We start from the raw sequence: 18,468 nt of genomic DNA on the forward strand, positions 1-18,468 counted from the left end.
TGTCTGAGTCACAGACACAGTAATAAAAGATCAGGTTACATTTGAAGAGATTTTGGTAATTGTTCTAATCCACATCTGGACTTGTTGCTCTGAGAAGTGGTGCTGGGTAAAGGACAGGGCCCACTTCTCTTGGTTCTAGTTTTTTGCCTGCTCCCACTACGGACTAAACCCAGATTTTCATTAATGTTGGAAATATCATTTAAGAATATTATTCCTTTGCCCTAAAGCTTTTTCCCCTCAAAGACTGCAAATGTCCATGAAGAGCATTACTACATTAAATTTCATCGCACATATAGACAGTCTTATTAAGAGATTTCTTTTTTTGAAGCAAAAATTAAATGCCCTAGATTTTACTTAAATGAATTTCATTGTTTTTATTACTAAAAGACTTCTAAAAGGGAATTTTCCTAACTTTCAATATAAAAAATTCATGCAAATCAATGAAGGACTTACTCTGGGAATATATAATGTATGCATTTTTTATGTTTAAAAAGCCCAAGCCATATTATTATTAATATACAAAAATGGATTATTAATTTCTTTACATTTGGTCATAGATAGCATTATTTTCATAACAGTGAGGTAAGTGAACCATAAATTTGCAGTTTCCAAAATTATATAAGTCTTAAAGTTTATCTACCTCAACCTGGTGTGGCTCAGTTGATTGGAGCATCCCATGCACTGAATTCCTGGTCAGGAATTCCTGGTCAGGGCACATACCCAGCTTGCAGGTTCAATCCCTGGGACATGTGCAGGAGGCAACCAATCGATGTTTCTCTCTCACATCAATGTTTCTCTCTCTTCCTCTCTCTCTAAAATCAATTTTTTAAAAAAATTATCTACCTCTGGCTTTTGAGTCCCATTTCTTTAGAAGTATTTATTTGGGAAAGGATGGCAAATAATGACCAACAGGCAGACTGCCAGGTTTCAAAAGAACTGCTGTTTTGGCCTTGTTTCAGTCCCTACATTAAAATCTGTTTATTTAATTTTCTACAGAAGAGAATCTGCATTGCTAAACTTGGCACATACAGCATGCATCCCTAATTTAGGTAAAACACCCATGCCAACAGAGCTCCATAAAAGCTATACAAAAACATATGTGAGTTTTCAGAAATGTAAAGTTTTACTTGCAAAACATCAGCCCACTCTGCTCTGGTGCTAGGCTTATCATTGTTTACTTCCATTTCCCTACTTCTGTCTCTATCTTGCTGACCTCCTCTCTCTTTCCTTCTCCCTAGTAACCCCCTTTCCTTTACTTTGAGCAAATTAACAACTTCTGTGTGTCCTTGCACACCTTCTCCCTGCTCTCTTAATTAGGTAAACATATATATATGGGTATTAACTCTTCCCTGTTTTACAAAATAAAAGGATCGTTATAAAACTCTCTGCATTTCCTCTTTTTGTAAAAATACATTATGGAAATCTCTCCAAGTCAATTGATAGAGAGCTCACTCATTTTTAAAAACATGTAGTAGTCCATGTTGCTTAGTAGTCTATGATGTGAATATACCACCATTTAGTCAATTATTTCCCTATTGATGGGCATACACTTTGCTTCCAATTTTTTGTCACTACAGAAAATGCTGCAATAAGTCTTTTATGCCTGTTCTTATGTACTAGTGTCTTTATTTCTAAGGACTCCTGGGGGTGAGATTACTGGGGCAAAGATATGCATATTTTTTCTTTTAAAACTAACTGCCAGATTGTTTTCCCAATGGACTGTTCCAAATGTAATGTACAGCATGCTCTCTCCTGCACTCACGTCTACTGCCACCCGCCATAGCAGTTATTAGCCAATTATTGCATCTTGGTAAAAAGCTGTTGCTAGGTTTTTAATATTCATCTTTGTTAATTTTATCTACTGCTGCCAGACACATTACCTCAAAGCTTTGTGTCTGAAAACAACATTGACTATCCCTGGAGAATTCAAATGGAATAAAAGGGTACCCAAAGGTAAGTAAAAGTCTTTTTCCTACCCCAGAATTCCAGTTTCATCTACTCATCCCCCTACCCAGAGATAACTATATTTTACAGTTTAAAAATATTTCTAAGCCTATACTCTTTTAATGTAGAAGAGTTCCTCAGTCTTTCTGAAGATAACACTTTTATAAAATCACAAATCAAATAATTCTATATAAAGTTATGTCCCTTGTCTTTTTCACTTAACATCTTGGACATTTTCCATTCAATTACATATATATCTATGTCATTCGCTTTATTGGCTGCACAATATACTGTATCAGTCAGGATGATCTAGGTTATGCTAATGATAACAAACGAGACCAGAATCTCAGTGGGTCTACACAACAAATGTTTGTTTATTGTGTATGTGAAGTCTGCTGTCCTCACTATGAAGGCTCAGTGCCTTGGCTGCTTCTGTCTCATGACTCTCCCTCCAGTGTGTGTTTCTACAATTGCTGCACCAGAAGAGAGCATGGAGGTCTCACATGGGCTCTGAAAAAGCTTCTCAAATTTCAGGGATCAAAGGGGATCACACCAGCATGCCCAACTTAAAGGGGCAGAGAAGGGTATTCCTCCCTGCACTCAGAAGGAGAAGGGATCAAGAAACACTGGTGAACACAGTAATATCTACCACATATATCATTGCACAAATATAGTATAATTTATTTAAGTAATCCCTTATTGGTGGACATTTAGATAGCTTCTGGGGTTTTTTCAAAGATCTTTCTACATTTATTTTTGCAAACTTGTGTGAGTATATCTGGAGTGTAAATTCCAAGAAATGGATTTTCACAAACAAAAGGAATGTGCATGTAAAGTTTTGATAAGGGCTGCTGTTTTGAGATAAGTTCAAGAGGCATGAAGAGAGGAAGCCACACAATACAGGACACAAAGGGAAGAAAGGGATGGGAGAGATTTCGAGAACAGACTTCAAGCTTGACTTTCTAATGCACGGGCCCTTTGAATCCTGGCTATTCATATCTACTAAACCTCAGTATGTGTTCAATAAGCTCTTATTTTTACTTTTGCATGTTTGAATGGCATTTTGCTACTTGCCATAAGTTACATTAAACTTTGAGGGGCACAGAAAGAGGGATAGCCTGATCCTTACTCTCATTTCAGTTTTCAACCTAGTAGAGAGCTGGGGCAGGGAAAGAGCTGAGCACTCATAGAACCCCAGCGTTCCACACTACACCAATGTTTATGAGTTGAGCTGCTTTTCAATCCAGCACCAATGGTTGATGGGAACGAAGCTTCCTCACATCTGGAACAGGAGCACAAACTAAGAAAAGTCTTGCTTAGAAATGCCAGCTCTGCACCAGAGGATAGCCCAGCTCAGACTTCACTTCACAGCAGCTTTATCAACTGCTATCAGAGCTCATCCTGATCTCCAGCTTTTCTACATTTATAACACATGGCATACAAGTTAGTCCACATTTGGTTTTGTATTATTCTCTGTTTGTCTTGTCTCTAGAATTAGATTTAAGGCTGAGTATGGGGAAATATTTCATATTTATTTTAAATTTTCTACAGAGCCTTGCAGATATAACACTCAATAAAGGTGCAACTGTGGACTGATTAATTCGACCTAAGCCATGCAAACCTGACTTCACATGAGTGTACTATTTATAAACCACAAATGAAGCGAAGGACACCTCGGGAAAACCAACATGTGGTTCCCATTTGCCAGGTTTCCCAGGGAATATAGATTATTGCCTTGATGATAAAACTGCAGCTATTCTGAAAACTGGCAGCAGACACCTTCATGTGCCATTCTAGTAACTACAGACTATTTTCTTAGACTTGTATAAACTTCACATAAGTAAAAATTGGAAGAGACTTAAAAGATGTCTATATTTTTTAAAGTAAATTAAACTATAGGGTTTAGAGATGCAACCTCGGTGATATAACTTTAGAGAAAGCAAGGAAATGACAATAAACGTCAAGATGTGGTTACTTTTAGGTGAAAGGGAAAGGATTGGGATTGGGACAGGGTAAATGGAGAAATTCTGGTGTGGCAACAGAGTGGACCCAATAGGGCTACAGCAGAGAACAAGACCAAGTGCCCAGTTCTCAGGGAGTTTGCACTCTATTGGGAGAGATAAGCCAATAAATGCATAAGACAATGACAGTTAGCGGTAAGTGCTATAAAGAAATGTAAAGTATGGTGATCCCAAACCTCTAGTTAAGTGACAACTGAGTTTCACTCTTAACATAAAATATATAGAAAATGTAATTATTTGATAAAGTAACACTTTTTTTAATATTATGGTCAATAAAGAGAAAAAATAAGGAAAAAAGGAAGAAAATGAAGAGAGAGAAATAAATAGAGGCACATAAAGCAAGGCCAAAGGCTGATACATAGAGGAGACACCCACAAAGGCATAAAAGAACACCCACACCCACAGGGTCACAATTTATACAGTAAAATTTTTTTACTACTGCTACATGTTCACGACTGTAGAGATAGGGGAGCTTTCCCCTTCAGCTGATATTAGGTCAAGTTCCACAGACCTCCCAGACTTGGTCATTCCAGTCCTCACTTTGCCTTAAGGTTTGTTCCCTGTTTGCACCTTGGACCAAAGCGACACTTTAGGACAAAATTTCTGAGAGCAGATTTTATAAGGAAAATGAGGGTAAGAGTGGACAAGTATACATTCCCAGAGGAGAAAGAGCATGGAAGGGCTGTGAGGGTATGCAAGCAAATGCCCCAATTCAGCCAAAACTGATTGGACATACCGGGACCTTCTCCTTGTAGCCAGGCAGCGTAACTAAGTAGAAGCCAGAGAATGCAGAAGGTGGCGTGGAAAGACATTCTCCCTCTGTTCACCTTGGAAGGTTCATTTATAGCTCGCTTCTCTGCATGCAAAAAGAAAATCAATCTCACCACCTACAGTAATAACAAAAAAGGCAACAAATGATTGTGGTTTTTAATCTCTTCCTCTTGCAGTGGCTTCAGTTTGTCCTGATGTCGCTACATTTATTAGAAATAATTATCTAAGTCAATAAAACCATAAAAAGTTAAGCTTCATCTCATCTGAAAACAGGAATCCTAAATGTAGTCACAATTCACTTTAAATATATAGTTATAGATTATATAGTTATAGATTATATAATAATTATATTGATATTATAGCTCATAATTTGAGTTACAAAGATATAGTATATTAACTTTAATTTGCAGACTGCTAAAGGACAGAGATCATAGGAGCAATAATCCACCATTTAACAGTAAGATCTACGCCAAATGCTGTCTCACATGTTTTTTAGTGATATAATTTTTCTTTTTATAACCAGATTTTATCCTGGTTATAAACATAATATAAAAAAGTGCCCTAGCCGGTTTTGCTCAGTGGATAGAGCATTAGCCCTCGGACTGAAGGGTCAAGGGTTAGATCCAGTCAGGGGAATGTACCTGGGTTGCAGATTCCATCCCAGCCTGTCAGGGCTCATGTAGGAGACAAGCAATGGATGTCACATTGATCTCTCTCTCTCCTCCTCCTCCTCCTCCTCCTCCCCCTCCTCCTCCCTCACTCTCACTCTATCTGAAAATCAATATCCCCCAGTGAGGATTAACAAACAAACAAACAAAACTATCATGGTACTGGCATAAAACAGATAAGAGAGCCCCGGAATAAACCCAAGCCTATATGATCAATTAATCTATGACAAAGAGGGAAAAGCTATACAAGTGTAAAGACAGTCTATTCAATAAATGGTGCTGGGAAAACTGGACAGATACATGCAAAAAATGAAACTAGACCACTTTCTTGCACCATATACAAGAATAAACTCAAAATTAAATACTCAAAAAGAACACCCAAAACCATAAAACTCCTAGGAGAAAACATAGGCAGTAAACTTTCTGACATTTTCTTAGGTTTATTTTTTCTGATATAGCTCCTCAGGCAAGGGAAACAAAAGAAAAACAAAACAAAACAAATGTGACTACAGTAAACTGAAAATTTTTGCATCATAAAGGAAACCATCAACAAAACAAAAAGACAATCTACTGAATGGAAGAACATATTTACCAATGATACATCTGATAAGGGGTTAATATCCAAAATTTATAAAGAACTCATACAACTTAACACCCAAAAAAAAACCCCAATCCAATTTAAAAAATGTGTAGAGGACCTGAATATACATTTCTCCAAAGAGGACAGATGCTATAGAATATGAAAAGATGCTCAAGATCACTAATCATCAGAGAAATGCAAATTAAAACCACCAGATATCACCTCACACCCATCAGAATGGCTATCACCAATAAATCAACATACAATAAGTGTTGGTGAGGATGTGGAGAAATGGGAACTCCTGTACACTGCTGGTGGGATTGCAAATTGTTGTGGTCACTATTGAAAACAGTATGGAAGTTCCTCAAAAAATTAAAAAATAGAATTAACTTATGACTCAGCAATTCCACTTCTGAGTCTTTATCCAAGGAAATCCAAAATACTAATTCAAAAAGATATTTACAATAGCTAACATATGGAGGCAACTTAAGTGTCCATTGATAGAGGAATGGATAAAGAAGTGGTGGTAAGTATATACAATGGAATATTACTTGATCATAAAAAATAATGAAACCTTACCATTTGCAACAGCATGGATGGACCTAGAGGATATTATGTTAAGTGAAAGAACTCAGACAGAGAAAGACAACTACCATATGATTTCAGTTATATGTGGAATCTAAAAAAAAAAACAAAATAAACAAACAAAACAGAAACAGAATCATAGATACAGAGAACAAACTGATGGTTGCCAGATGGGAAGGAGGTTAGGGGGCTGGAGAAAAGATAAAGGCATTTAGAAGTAGTAATTGGGAATTACAGAATAGTCACAGGGATGTCAAGTATACCATAGGGAATGTAGACAATAATATTCTAATAACTCTGTATGGCACCAAAAGGATATTAGACTTATCAGGGGATCACTTTGTAAATTATATAAATTTCCCGCCATGTTGTACACCTGAAACTAATATAAAATGAAATGTCAACTGTAATTGTGTACCAGACAACCAAGGGGTCCAGGTTGCCTGTCACTATTTTAGCCAATTAAACAGAGACAGGGTTGAATCATATATTCCAATACTGCTGGCAGTATGGGGAGCAGCAGGTCATCCACAAAAATCTGCTCTACTGCCACCATAATCCAGATGCTTATATTGGGTAAAAGGACAAAGATTATGTGGGAAAGTAGGAATTAGAGGTATGGGAAAGTGGGCATGGGATAATCATTACAGGTTACAAGTCATGTGGGCTGGGAGGAGGGGTCACAGAAGGCGGGTGCCTCGGGGTGCCCCAGGACCAGATTACAGGAAATGGGGGCTGGGGTTGTAAAGAGCATGTGTCTCCTGGATTAGATTGTTTTGCCCACGAAGTTGTAAATCTTTCCATAATGACAGGCAGTTCTAGGGAAAGGAGGATGGGCTGCATTGCAATGTTAGCTCCCATGTCCCAAGGCGTACAACTCCCAGCGAGGTTAGAATGTGCTTTCTCTAATCAGAACAGAACCATCATGGTTAACAGAGCATGACTAATATTTCTTATAATTAGAATTAGTTTCCAGTATTCTATTTCTGTTCCTAACAATTGGAAAAAAGTAAAATAATAGAAAGAATAAAAATAATTTATATAAACTTATTAACCCTGTCTGATATATATAATAGGCCTGGTGCACAAAATTCGTGCATGGGGGAGTTCCCTCAGCCCAGCCTGTACCCTCTCCAATTGGGGACCCCTTGGGGGATGTCTAATCCTGTGGGATAGGGCCTAAAACTGGCAGTCGGACATCCCTCTCGCAATCTGGGACTGCTGGCTCCTAACCACTCACCTGCCTGCCTGCCTGATCGACCCTAACCATTCTGCCTGCCTGCCTGCCTGATCGCCCCTAACTTCTCTGCCTGACTGCCTGATCACCCCTAACTGCTCCCCTGCTGGCCTGATTGCCCCAACTGCTCTCCCCTGCCGGCCTGATCGCCCCTAACTGCCCTCTCCTGCTGGCCTGGTCATCCCTCACTGCCCCCCCTGCCGGCCTGGTCATCCACAGACCCTTCCCTCTGCCATGCCCCAGCAGCCCGGGGCTCACAGCCCCGGTCATGGTCCGGTCATTTTGGTTGTGACAGACCCTAGCTCTTTATATATTAGGATATGAAATATTTTTTCAGATTTGCTTATTACCTTTTAGATTTCTGTTTATTTTGCTTTTTTGTTTTGGTTTTTACAGTTTTTCTTCAATTTTTTTCACATTACTCACATACATATTGGTATCTGTCCATATATTGTTTTAATTCTCTGAATTGTCCATTCCTGGTTTTAATTGCTATAATTATATACCTAGTAAGGCAAGCTCTCCTCATACTTTCTTTTTTGGAATGTTTCTATTTATTTTTGCATATTTATTCTTATTGGTGAAATTTAGAATCATTTTATCAAATCCCAAATGTCGGGATTGTGTTAAATTTATGGATACATTTGGGGAGAACTAACATGTCTATAATATTAAATATGAGCCAAGTCTGTTATGTTTCTCAGTTGAGTTATATAATTTTCTGCAAATATATCCATGTTTTGTGTTATTTTTAAAAATATATTTTATTGATTTTTTACAGAGAGGAAGGGAGAGGGATAGAGAGTTAGAAACATCGATGAGAGAGAAACATTGATCAGCTGCCTCCTACACACCTCCTACTGGTGATGTGCCTGCAACCCCGGTACATGCCATTGACTAGAATCGAACCTGGGACCTTTCAGTCTGCAGGCCGACGCTCTATCTACTGAGCCAAACCGGTTAGGGCAATGTTTTGTGTTATTAATGCCAATAGAAATTTTTAGTTTTTCTTAACAGTATGACATTAATTCAACATGTTTGTTGAATTAGTAAGTGAATAATAGAATAAACTTTTAAAATCCAAGAAAACTTTTATTTAATTACAGACTAAAGGAGAAATGTGTCCTACTACTTAAAAGATTTTGGTTTAATTATACTGACACACACACACAAACATAGTCGACTTGATTTGCTAGAGGTCATTATCTGAAATGGAACCAAGCATTCAGAATTCAAAGTCAGGCTTAGCCTTATCCATGTGTAACAAACCCTGGGACATTACATATACTTGGGGGAAAGTTTCCACTATTGCTTCACAAATGCCTAGAGTTCTACCATTAATTTCACTGCTTTAGATTAAGGGATTCCTTTTTCTTAAAATGCAAACACCTCTCAGAAAGGTAGTAGAATACTATAAATTAAGCCATTATAGTCTTTTATATGTTAGTATGATTTAATGATCACTTTCTTGACAACATGTACTGGTAGCTAATTAGGAAGATTTTTTTCATAACAGGAAGAGAATAAAAAGAGCAGAGAACCAGGAGTACCAGGATACTGTATATATGGGGTGTTTAAAGGTAAGAGGGGAAAAAGTCAGGAGAAGGAAGCTAAAATTTATAAATTTCTTTGGGCAGGAAGTGCATCTTGTTCATCTTTAAACATAATGTTTAGCATATCACAGCCACTTGTATAGGTGTGTATGAAACAGATAAACTCTGCTTGCCTCATAGCTTTGCCTGTGGGTTGTTCTGCCCAGAGCTGCCGTCTCAGGGCTATTCTGGGGTGACCTCTACTCTACTATTCTGGCTCCCTTTCCTCAGAATTACTCAGGGAGGAACCTCAACGTTAACAGATGTCAGTTGACTAGTATAACAAACAATTGCTAACTGCTAACATATTTTGCATTAAGGTAAAACAGTAAGTTGTCTATTTATACAAATTTAAATGTTTCCTTATAGAATGAGAAGACAGTATTATCTTCAGATGCTTGACCGGGTCAGTGATTAGCTCTCCCTCTCACTCCTCATGGGTCTAATCATTTCACAATTGATCCCCTGAGGAAGTATTGGGAAACTGGAGATGAGGGATAAACAGTGGATTTTTCCTCACTGTTTAGTTTTTTCCACTGTTAGTATTTATGAATTTATTGCATAATGCAGCAAAATGATGACTCCTGTTAGATCTGGGAAAAAGTGAAAGAAAGCTAATAGAGTTGAAAAGAATTTTCTGCTAGCAGAGTAAAGGGTGTCTGGTAAAGAGACAATAAATTATATCATATGGTATCATCTGATAGTCAAATTGAGTAGTTTTTAAAAATTAATAACAGTTTTCTTTCCAGTGATAAAAATATATAAATATTGGGTCAAGATACTAAAGTTTTTTTTGAATTCTCAATTATAGACATCAAATGTTGCCATGACTATCTACTGTGACATCTACAAAGTTTGGACCTTATTTATCCTAGTTTCCAGTCATTTAATTTATCAAAGGTTTTTTATTCTCATTTTCAAAAGGCTAATGAATCTGTCACCAGTCCAAGATGATTTTTTTCCCCTTTATTCTCCTTTGAATTAATACAATGGGTAAAATGATTTGAGGTAACTATTAAAAATAATTTATTTCAAAAATATTACTCTGAAATTAAACCTGTGCTGTTTTTCTGTTTTAATTTGTCAAGATTATAGGCATATTCTTCACTTAATTCTGCACTCTAGTCTTTTGTGGCTTATTTAGGATATTTGCATCTAATCCAAGTCATGGCATTGGATATCAAGCAATCTAAGGCTCTCTTACATGTTAAAGACACAAGTTATAAATAATCACATTCTCAAAGAATCTAGAAATAAAGACTCCTCTTTTAATCCATTTTATGTGCCACCGTGTGTAGTTATAAATATACCAAATATAAATGTGGTATTAACTAGGTGTATGTGTTAAACATAAATCCAGTTTCTATTGTACAAAATTATAAGTTACAGTTAATAATGACTGGTGTTTCTAAGTTCATACTGTTTGTATAAGAATGAGCAAAAGTATCAACACTTGTGATTTTTTCACTTAATTTTGTAAAGCTTCTTAAGTTGAGGCCTGGCTGCTGTGGCTCAGTTGGTTGAGTGTTACCCCTGGCACCTAAAAGTCACCAGTTTGATTCCGTGTCCGGGCACATACCTAGACTGTGGGCTCGATCCCTGCTCTCCCTGATTGGGGTATGTGCGGGAGGCAGTGGTCGATGATGTTTCTCTCTCTCTCTCCCTCTCCCTTCTTTTCTCTCTGAAAAAAAAAAATCAATAAAAACATACATACTTTTTAAAAAGCTTCTTAAGTTGATATACACACACAATTATGCTTTTTGGAGAAGAAAAAAAAGCATGTTTTTTTAGACTAATAAATTCTCACTTTTAGCAGTGTCTTGTTATGGTGGCCAAGAAATAAAGTTGTTAGAAACAAAGGTGTGAAAAAATCAAGCCTGTCCCCCCCAAACCTTATTCTAAACCCCCCAATACTAATCAGAATTGATTTAGAGTCCATCTTAGGTAATAAGCAAAAGGCTACATCATCAAGTCATTCTCTCCAAACTGCTTGGCAGACTCACAATAAAGCAAGTTATTTATGTATTCAAAGGAAGAGGCTTGTCCTTGTCATCAGTGTGGTTATGGCATGATCGACGTCCAGGAGCTGGATGACCTTGGGCCAAAACCGATCCGAAAAAGGCTGAAAGACAGAGACCAAGGAAAGAGGGAAAGCACGTGGAGACTGCTAAGCGATAAGGAGCTGCGTAAACCAACCAGCTGACTGTCAGAGAATGGCTGGACATGGCCTGACACACATTGCTAGGTCAGTTCCTGGTTCCCACTTGTACAGGCCTGGAGGATCTATTTGGCCACAGATTAGGCAAAAGGTCCTAGACAAAATTAGGAAATTCGCAAGTTTGTTTCACTACTTTGTGCCTGGGGAAAGACATCAAGTGTTCTCAACTGGAATAAAGGAACTGACTAGTTGTACTGGTAATCCTCAAGCACCTGGTGCCCTCACCCCATTAAAATATGCTCTCAGCCCTAACCGGTTTGGCTCAGTGGATAGAGCATCGGCCTGTGGACTGAAAGGCTCCAGGTTCGATTCCGGTCAAGGGCATGTACCTTGGTTGCGCGCACATCCCCAGTAGGAGGTGTGCAGGAAGCAGCTGATCGATGTTTCTCTCTCATCGATGTTTCTAACTCTCTATCCCTCTTCCTTCCTCTCTGTAAAAAATCAATAAAATAGATTTTTTAAAAAATATGCTCTCAGATCCTTTATGCAAATTGCCTAACACAAAATAAGTGCTCAGTATACATTTTCATTTTCCTTTCTTTCCCATAGTCAAATGACTGATGAAAATGTTCTCTTATTTCTTCTAGTGTTTTTATTTTCATATATACCAAATTCTAGAATCAAATGAGCCAAACAAGGAGGAGGAACTTTTTTGATTGTGTACTTCACTTACGTATGTCTTTCAAATGAGTTAAAACTTCATCAGCACTCCATGAGGCTAGGCACTCTACAAAGATGGAGTATATCATTTTCCCAACAACCCTATGAGGCATTAGTCTATTTGGGCTGCCTCATCATAGACTGGGTGGCTTAAACAACAAACATGTGTTTCTCACAGTTCTGGAGGCTGAGAAGTTCAAGATCAAGGTACGGATAGATGCAGTGTCTGGTGAGGGCCGCTCCCTGGCTCACAGGCTGCTGTCATGATGGAAAGAGAAAGAGAGCTCCCTGGGGGCATCTTTTATAAGGGCTCTAATGCCACTCACGAGGGCTCTACTCTTATGACCTAATTATCTCCCAAAAGACCCATCTTCAAATAATATTATATAGGGTTTAGATTTCAACATATGAATTTGGAGAAGACACATTCAGTCTGTAGAATTTTCAACCAACATTATTTTCATTTGATAGGCAAAGGAAAGTGGGGCTTTTAGAGTTTAAGAACTCTCCTAAGATCACATAGCTAGTAAGCAATGGAGCCAGAGCATCTGCTCCTAGGCTGTGCCGTAGGCCTGTGCCATGTCCTGGGTGGGCCCTCATTGTGAGTGAAAGGACTACTCCAGCTGATCGCTCTCAACATATTCATTCTCTCAGGGACCTTGAGGCTGGTTATGGATCCCCCACATAAGACTGGTGTGGTGGGCAGAATAATGACCCCCCAAAAATGCCCCTGCCCTAATATCTGGAACTTATGAATATGTTCCCTCAGATAGCAAAAGTGACTTTGCAGACATGTTTAATCCATTTCTTGGGTAATCTTGGTGTGCCCAATCTAATCACATGAGACCTTAAAAATGGAAGTGGAAGGCAGATGGGTCTGAGAGATGAGACACAAGAAAAATGAAGAGAAATGTGAAGTGGGACAAAGATTCAACCCGCTGCTGCTGGCTTTGAAGATGAGGAAGGAAATGGAGACCTCAGTTCCACACAAGGGCCTCAATTCTGCCAACAACCCAAAATGAACAGCAATAAGAAAAAAATATATATTCACCTGAGCCTTCAGTCCTGCTGCAGTCACCTTGATTTTAGCCCAGTGAGACTTGTGGCAAACAACTGACAGAGAGTGTCTTAACTGTAAGATAAGTTTGCCTTATTTTAAGCACCAAGCTTGTGGTAATTTGTTGCAGCAGCAAAATATAACCAGTCAGTTCCTTTATTCAAGTTGCTTTTTAAATTCCTCTGATGTCTAGTCACAAAGGGAAGTGCACAAAATTGTCTCACTCTGGTCTTTTTCTTACATGGAAAATAAGCAAAAATGCTTGTCATCCTGCAGGCTATGGGGCAAATCTGGACTAACTGGTCTTGAACATATAGAAACAACCTGTAAGAGACGTATGCTCTATTTGTCTCCTGTACAGATGCTGTTAAAGAAATGAAAAGTTGAAATGAAGGGCATGTTCATACCTGGTGGAAATCTCTAGATTTATGTGCATTAGCAATGGCATATGATATTGAATTTCAGAATAAAAATACTTTGCTAAACAAAAGGATAACCCAGGTTATTTTATTTTCTATTGTGAGCAGTAATTTTCTAAAATCTAACTTCCTGTTTGATAAATGGAGACATAATAAAATGCTTTGTCCATATTTTCAGTTAAGAATAAGCCAAATAAAACAAAATGTAATTCAATGACGCAGGGTGATTTTCACATTTTCTTTCTTTTAATACTCTTTCTGAAATTATATTCAGCCTTTGCATTTTCCTTCGGTCACCTGTGTTTTCTCTTTTTCACTTCGATGATGTGTTGCTATCAGCCTCCTCTAGCAGAGGGAGGGGCAAGTGTCAACTGGGCTGTGCCCCCAGGGGCTGAGGGCCTCCTGATTGAGAAGGTTGGCTTCCTCATCGGTGCCAAGCTCCAATGATAACCAGGGTCTCCGCCAAATGTGGGGGGAGGCTGGTGGGGAGAGAAAGGTAATGAAGTGATCTTCTATCTAACATATGTGAGAGTTAGAACAAATGTGTGTTAATGACTTCAAGTAGTTGAGAAACTGTCTTAACCTGAAGAAACAGCTTGTGGAGAACTAAAGAGAGCTGATCACAGGTCTCTGGCAGAAATTTCTCCTCTGGCCCATGAAAGGTACCACAGTAATAGCATTTGCATCATCCCAAGTTGGTTTGACTTCCTTCTTAGGAATTGCCAAAGTCAACCTGCTTCAGGGCAGCCTTCCTCATGGCCTCCGCGACAGAGACCTGGTCCCTCTGGTTCCCAGGTCTAGCAGTGTCTGGCACATGGGATATACTCCATAAATATGAGTGAGTGAGTAGTCTGACACCTAAGTCAGAGTTCTTATCTCCTGCACATCTTTTCTCAGCTATGATGAGTCTAAGTTTTGTACTGATGGCTGGATGAAGAAGGAGTCCCACACTCCCTAACCTGACTGCAAGTTCCTAAAGGCAAGAATTATGTAATGTTAGAATTTAACTGTGTGTGTGTATTTTTCTTGTTATTTAACAAACACATTTTTTTAGCAGGCATTCTTCAAAAAACTTTTACAAAATAGGTAATTCAATCATGACAACCCTGTGAAATAGGTACTGTTATCCCTGTTTTACAGAAGAGGAACAGAGGCTCAGAGACCTTAAGTCACTTGCCTAAAGTCACAGAGCTAAATGGTGCAGCTGGGATTTCAGCCACACGGGCTGGTTCCAAACACAGTGCTCCATATATGTACCTTACTATGCTGCCAGTGTTAGGGGAAATGATGGAGGAAAGAAAAAAATTTAGGATCTCAGGAGAAAACTGAAAAGAGAAGAATACTTGTAAATAGATATCCAAATGAATAGTATATTTCCAAATACTTCATGCATAGTTAATACAGTACAAATGTTGACACTGTATGAAATAAAAATTTAGGCTGATTTGAATACCTAACTTAAAAGGTGCTGCTCCTTTACACCTGAAATAATATTAAATATAACCTGTAATTGAAAAAAAGAAAAAAGCCCTGGCCAGTGTGGCTCCGTTGGTTGGAATGTCATCCCATACACCAAAAGACTGTAAGTTCGATTCCAGATCGGGGCACATACCTGGGTTGCGGGTTCAATGCCCAGTTGGGGCATGTACAGAAGGCAATATTTCTCTCTCTCCCTCTCCCTTCCTCTCTAAGAACATATTATTGGGTGAGGGTTAAAATAAAAATAAATAAAAGGATTTTGCTCCTTTGTTTAAAAAATAAATAAAACCTTGTCAAGTTATAAGCACTTTCTTCCACCTACAAAAACATAAATTACATAAGTAAATAAAACCATCAAATTGTGAATCATTTGAAGTAATCAAAATCATGACCCTGACTTCCAGATAAGTGAGTATTTTCTATACTCACTTAGTAGAAAATTAAACTCACAACTGGTTAAAAAGTTCAAAATTCTGCCCTGGCTGGGTGGCTCAGTTGGTTGGAGCGTCGTCCCATAAACCAAAAGGTTTTGGGTTTGATCCCTGGTAGGGGTGTGTAGGAAGGCAACCGATTTATGCTTCTCTCCCATATGGATGTTTCTCTCTCTCTCCCTTCCTCTCTCTAAAACCAATAAAAACATATCCTTGTGTGAAGATTTTTTAAAAAGTTCAAAGTTCAGTTATTCTGATAGGCATTTTAATTATTTTCTAGGGTTGCTGTACCGAAGTACCACATAGTAGGTAGCTTTTTTTTTTTTAAACATATTTTATTGATTTTTTACAGAGAGGAAGAGAGAGGGATAGAGAGTTAGAAACATCGATGAGAGAGAAACATCGACCAGCTGCCTCCTGCACACCTCCTACTGGGGATGTGCCCGCAACTAAGGTACATGCCCTTGATCGGAATCGAACCTGGGACCTTTGAGTCCGCAGGCCGACGCTCTATCCACTGAGCCAAACCGGCCAGGGCCATAGTAGGTAGCTTTAATAACAGAAATGTATGGTATCACATTTGGGGAGGCCAGAAGTCCAAGATCAAGGTGTCAGCAGTGTGGGTTTCATTGGGAGCTGTGAGGGAAGAATCTGTTCCAGGCCTCTCTCCTTGGCTTGTAAGTGTCTAGCTTCTACCTGTGTGCCTTCAGAACATCTTCCCTCTATGTGTGTCTGCCTCTATGTCCAATTTCCCCTTTTTATAAGGACATCAGTCACACTGAATTAGAGCCCGCCCTAATGCCCTCATTTTAACTTGATTTCCTATCAAAGGACCCTATCTCCAAATAGTCACACTCTGAAGTACTGGGGATTAGGACTCCAACATACCTTTTTTGAGGGGGGGGGCATGATTCAATCATAACAGCAGTATAAATAGGGGTAAGGACCCAGGTCTGAATTCTAGCTCTGACATTTATGAATTCTGAGACCTCAGTTCCTCATTTTCCCCCTTAAATGAGGATAAAACAGATAGTACCTGCCTCATGTAGTTGTGGGGATCAAATGAATTAGTACAGTGGGGCCTTGACTTACGAGTGTCCCGACTAACGAGTTTTTTGAGATACCAGCTGTCTCTCGGCTGATTTTATGCATTGAGTTGATAGAGTAATTTGAGTTAACGAGCTCCTTAACGAGCTCGGTCTCAGAACGTAAGTCAAGGCCCCACTGTACATGTAACACTTAAAATACTGAGTAGTACAATATATATTATATATTCATTCATTTAACAAATGAATATCTATTAAGTGCTGGTCATTGTTCTAGGTGTTTGAGATTCCGAAGCAAACAAAATAGGCAACAATTCCTACCTTCATGGAGCTCATAAACTAGTGGGGAAAGAAAAACAATTTAAAAAGTAGAACATATCAAATGTCAGCCAGTAGAAAAACAACCGAGAGTGTTTGTAACTTGGGATCACAGACCTGTCATTTGAACAGAGACCTGAAGAATGGGAGGAGACAGTTAAGTGGTGATCTGGAGCTTTTCAGATATGAGGTTTCCCCACCTCAGTACCATGACATTTGATGAATAATTCTTTTAGGGGGGGGGCTGTCCTGTGTATTGTTTAGCATCCCTGGCCACTACCCAGATGCTAGTAGTGGGTACCATCTATTACCCCAGTTGTGAACATCTGTCTGGCATACAAAGATGTCTCCAGACATTGCCACATGTCCGGCGGAGTGCAAAATCACTCTTGGCTGAGAAGCACTGAGCTAGAAATAAAGTGAAAGTGGGGGAGGGGGGCAGGGGGAGGGGCTCAGAGGCACAGCAGGGAGGCAGGCAGTAGGAGATGGAATGAAACACATCACCTATGACCTTGAGGCCACTCCTTAGGCAGATGGGAAGCCACTGGAGGGTTGAGACCAAAAAGATAACACAACTTGACCCACATTTTTAAAAGATCCAATTGGCTGCCACATTGAGAACTGACCATGTGAAGAGACAGAAATGGACAGCTCAGGAGGGAGGCTGTCACAATAATCCCATTACTTTTTTCATTTGGTTTAATTTGTTCACTCATGTGGCTGGACGGTGGTGGGAGTGCTGAGAGACTTGAGCTAAGCAGCTCTGGGGAAGAAAAGAGGAAGGAGAGTTAGCAAAAGAGTTAGGCGTGGGCAAGATGTTTTGCGGAAGTGGAAGGCAGTAGGGTGACTCAGTCCACTTGAAAGAGCAGCGGGCTGTGCAGAACAGGGAAGGCTGGGGACCAGTTTGTGTGCAGGGCCGGAGGGTGTAAGCGAAGGAATCGGCGCTCTAGTCTGTGATGCCTGGGGAGCAGGGAGGAAACCTCGCAGCAGTGGGCAGATCCTAGGAGTCAGAAAGAACACTTTCCAAAGGAGTCTCCTGAAATAATAGGGGTGACGGATAACAAGAGCCGAGGTTTAGGTGGAGCGCTGGAGCAAGACATTCCTAAGGAAGCAAAACAAGGTCCTGCCCCATTACCTTCTTGCCCTTTTGCTTGCAGTCTATTGTCTCCGCTGAGGGGTCCGGGAAATTTTCCACGATTTCAAACGTCAAGCCAAGGCAGGTCCGCCACGAAAAGGTTTAAGAAGTGCAGTACTTTCTCGGGAAACGTGTCCCCAGAGGAGGGTGTGTTACATTTCTTCTAGGGTCTTTTCAAAAACACTATTATCCGTAGGTGAGAAAAACTATGGCAACGAAGAAAAAAAGCGGGTCTTGCAATCAGAGTTCTGCAGGATGGGCCTAAGCCTTCCCCTGCTCAAAGCTTACGTGTATCAGCCGGGTCAGC

The 18,468-nt window shown here is 39.4% G+C and overlaps 2 protein-coding genes across 3 annotated transcripts in view; one reads left to right on the forward strand and one right to left on the reverse strand.

The window, feature by feature from the left end:
* Positions 1–18,419, reverse strand: part of DCP2 (decapping mRNA 2) — a 74,021-nt gene extending 55,602 nt beyond the window's left edge. The window contains exons 1-2 of one of the 2 annotated variants that reach the window (XM_023748242.1): positions 18,162–18,419; positions 4,702–4,852 (exon numbers count right to left, since the gene is read on the reverse strand). The gene's annotated coding sequence lies outside the window, so the exon portion shown is untranslated. Of the gene's footprint in view, positions 1–4,701; positions 4,853–11,401; positions 11,668–18,161 lie in introns of those variants that run through there. The other variant, XM_023748208.1, reaches the window with a different exon arrangement.
* REEP5 (receptor accessory protein 5) overlaps positions 11,467–18,468 on the forward strand; it is a 24,107-nt gene continuing 17,105 nt past the window's right edge. Inside the window, exons 1-2 of the mRNA XM_014453590.2 lie at positions 11,467–11,584; positions 18,358–18,392. Coding sequence (XP_014309076.1) covers positions 11,467–11,584; positions 18,358–18,392 — 153 coding nt within the window. The remainder of the gene's footprint in view (positions 11,585–18,357; positions 18,393–18,468) is intronic.

Source organism: Myotis lucifugus, unplaced genomic scaffold (assembly GCF_000147115.1).
Source record: "Myotis lucifugus unplaced genomic scaffold, Myoluc2.0 scaffold_0, whole genome shotgun sequence".
NCBI lineage: Eukaryota > Metazoa > Chordata > Mammalia > Chiroptera > Vespertilionidae > Myotis > Myotis lucifugus.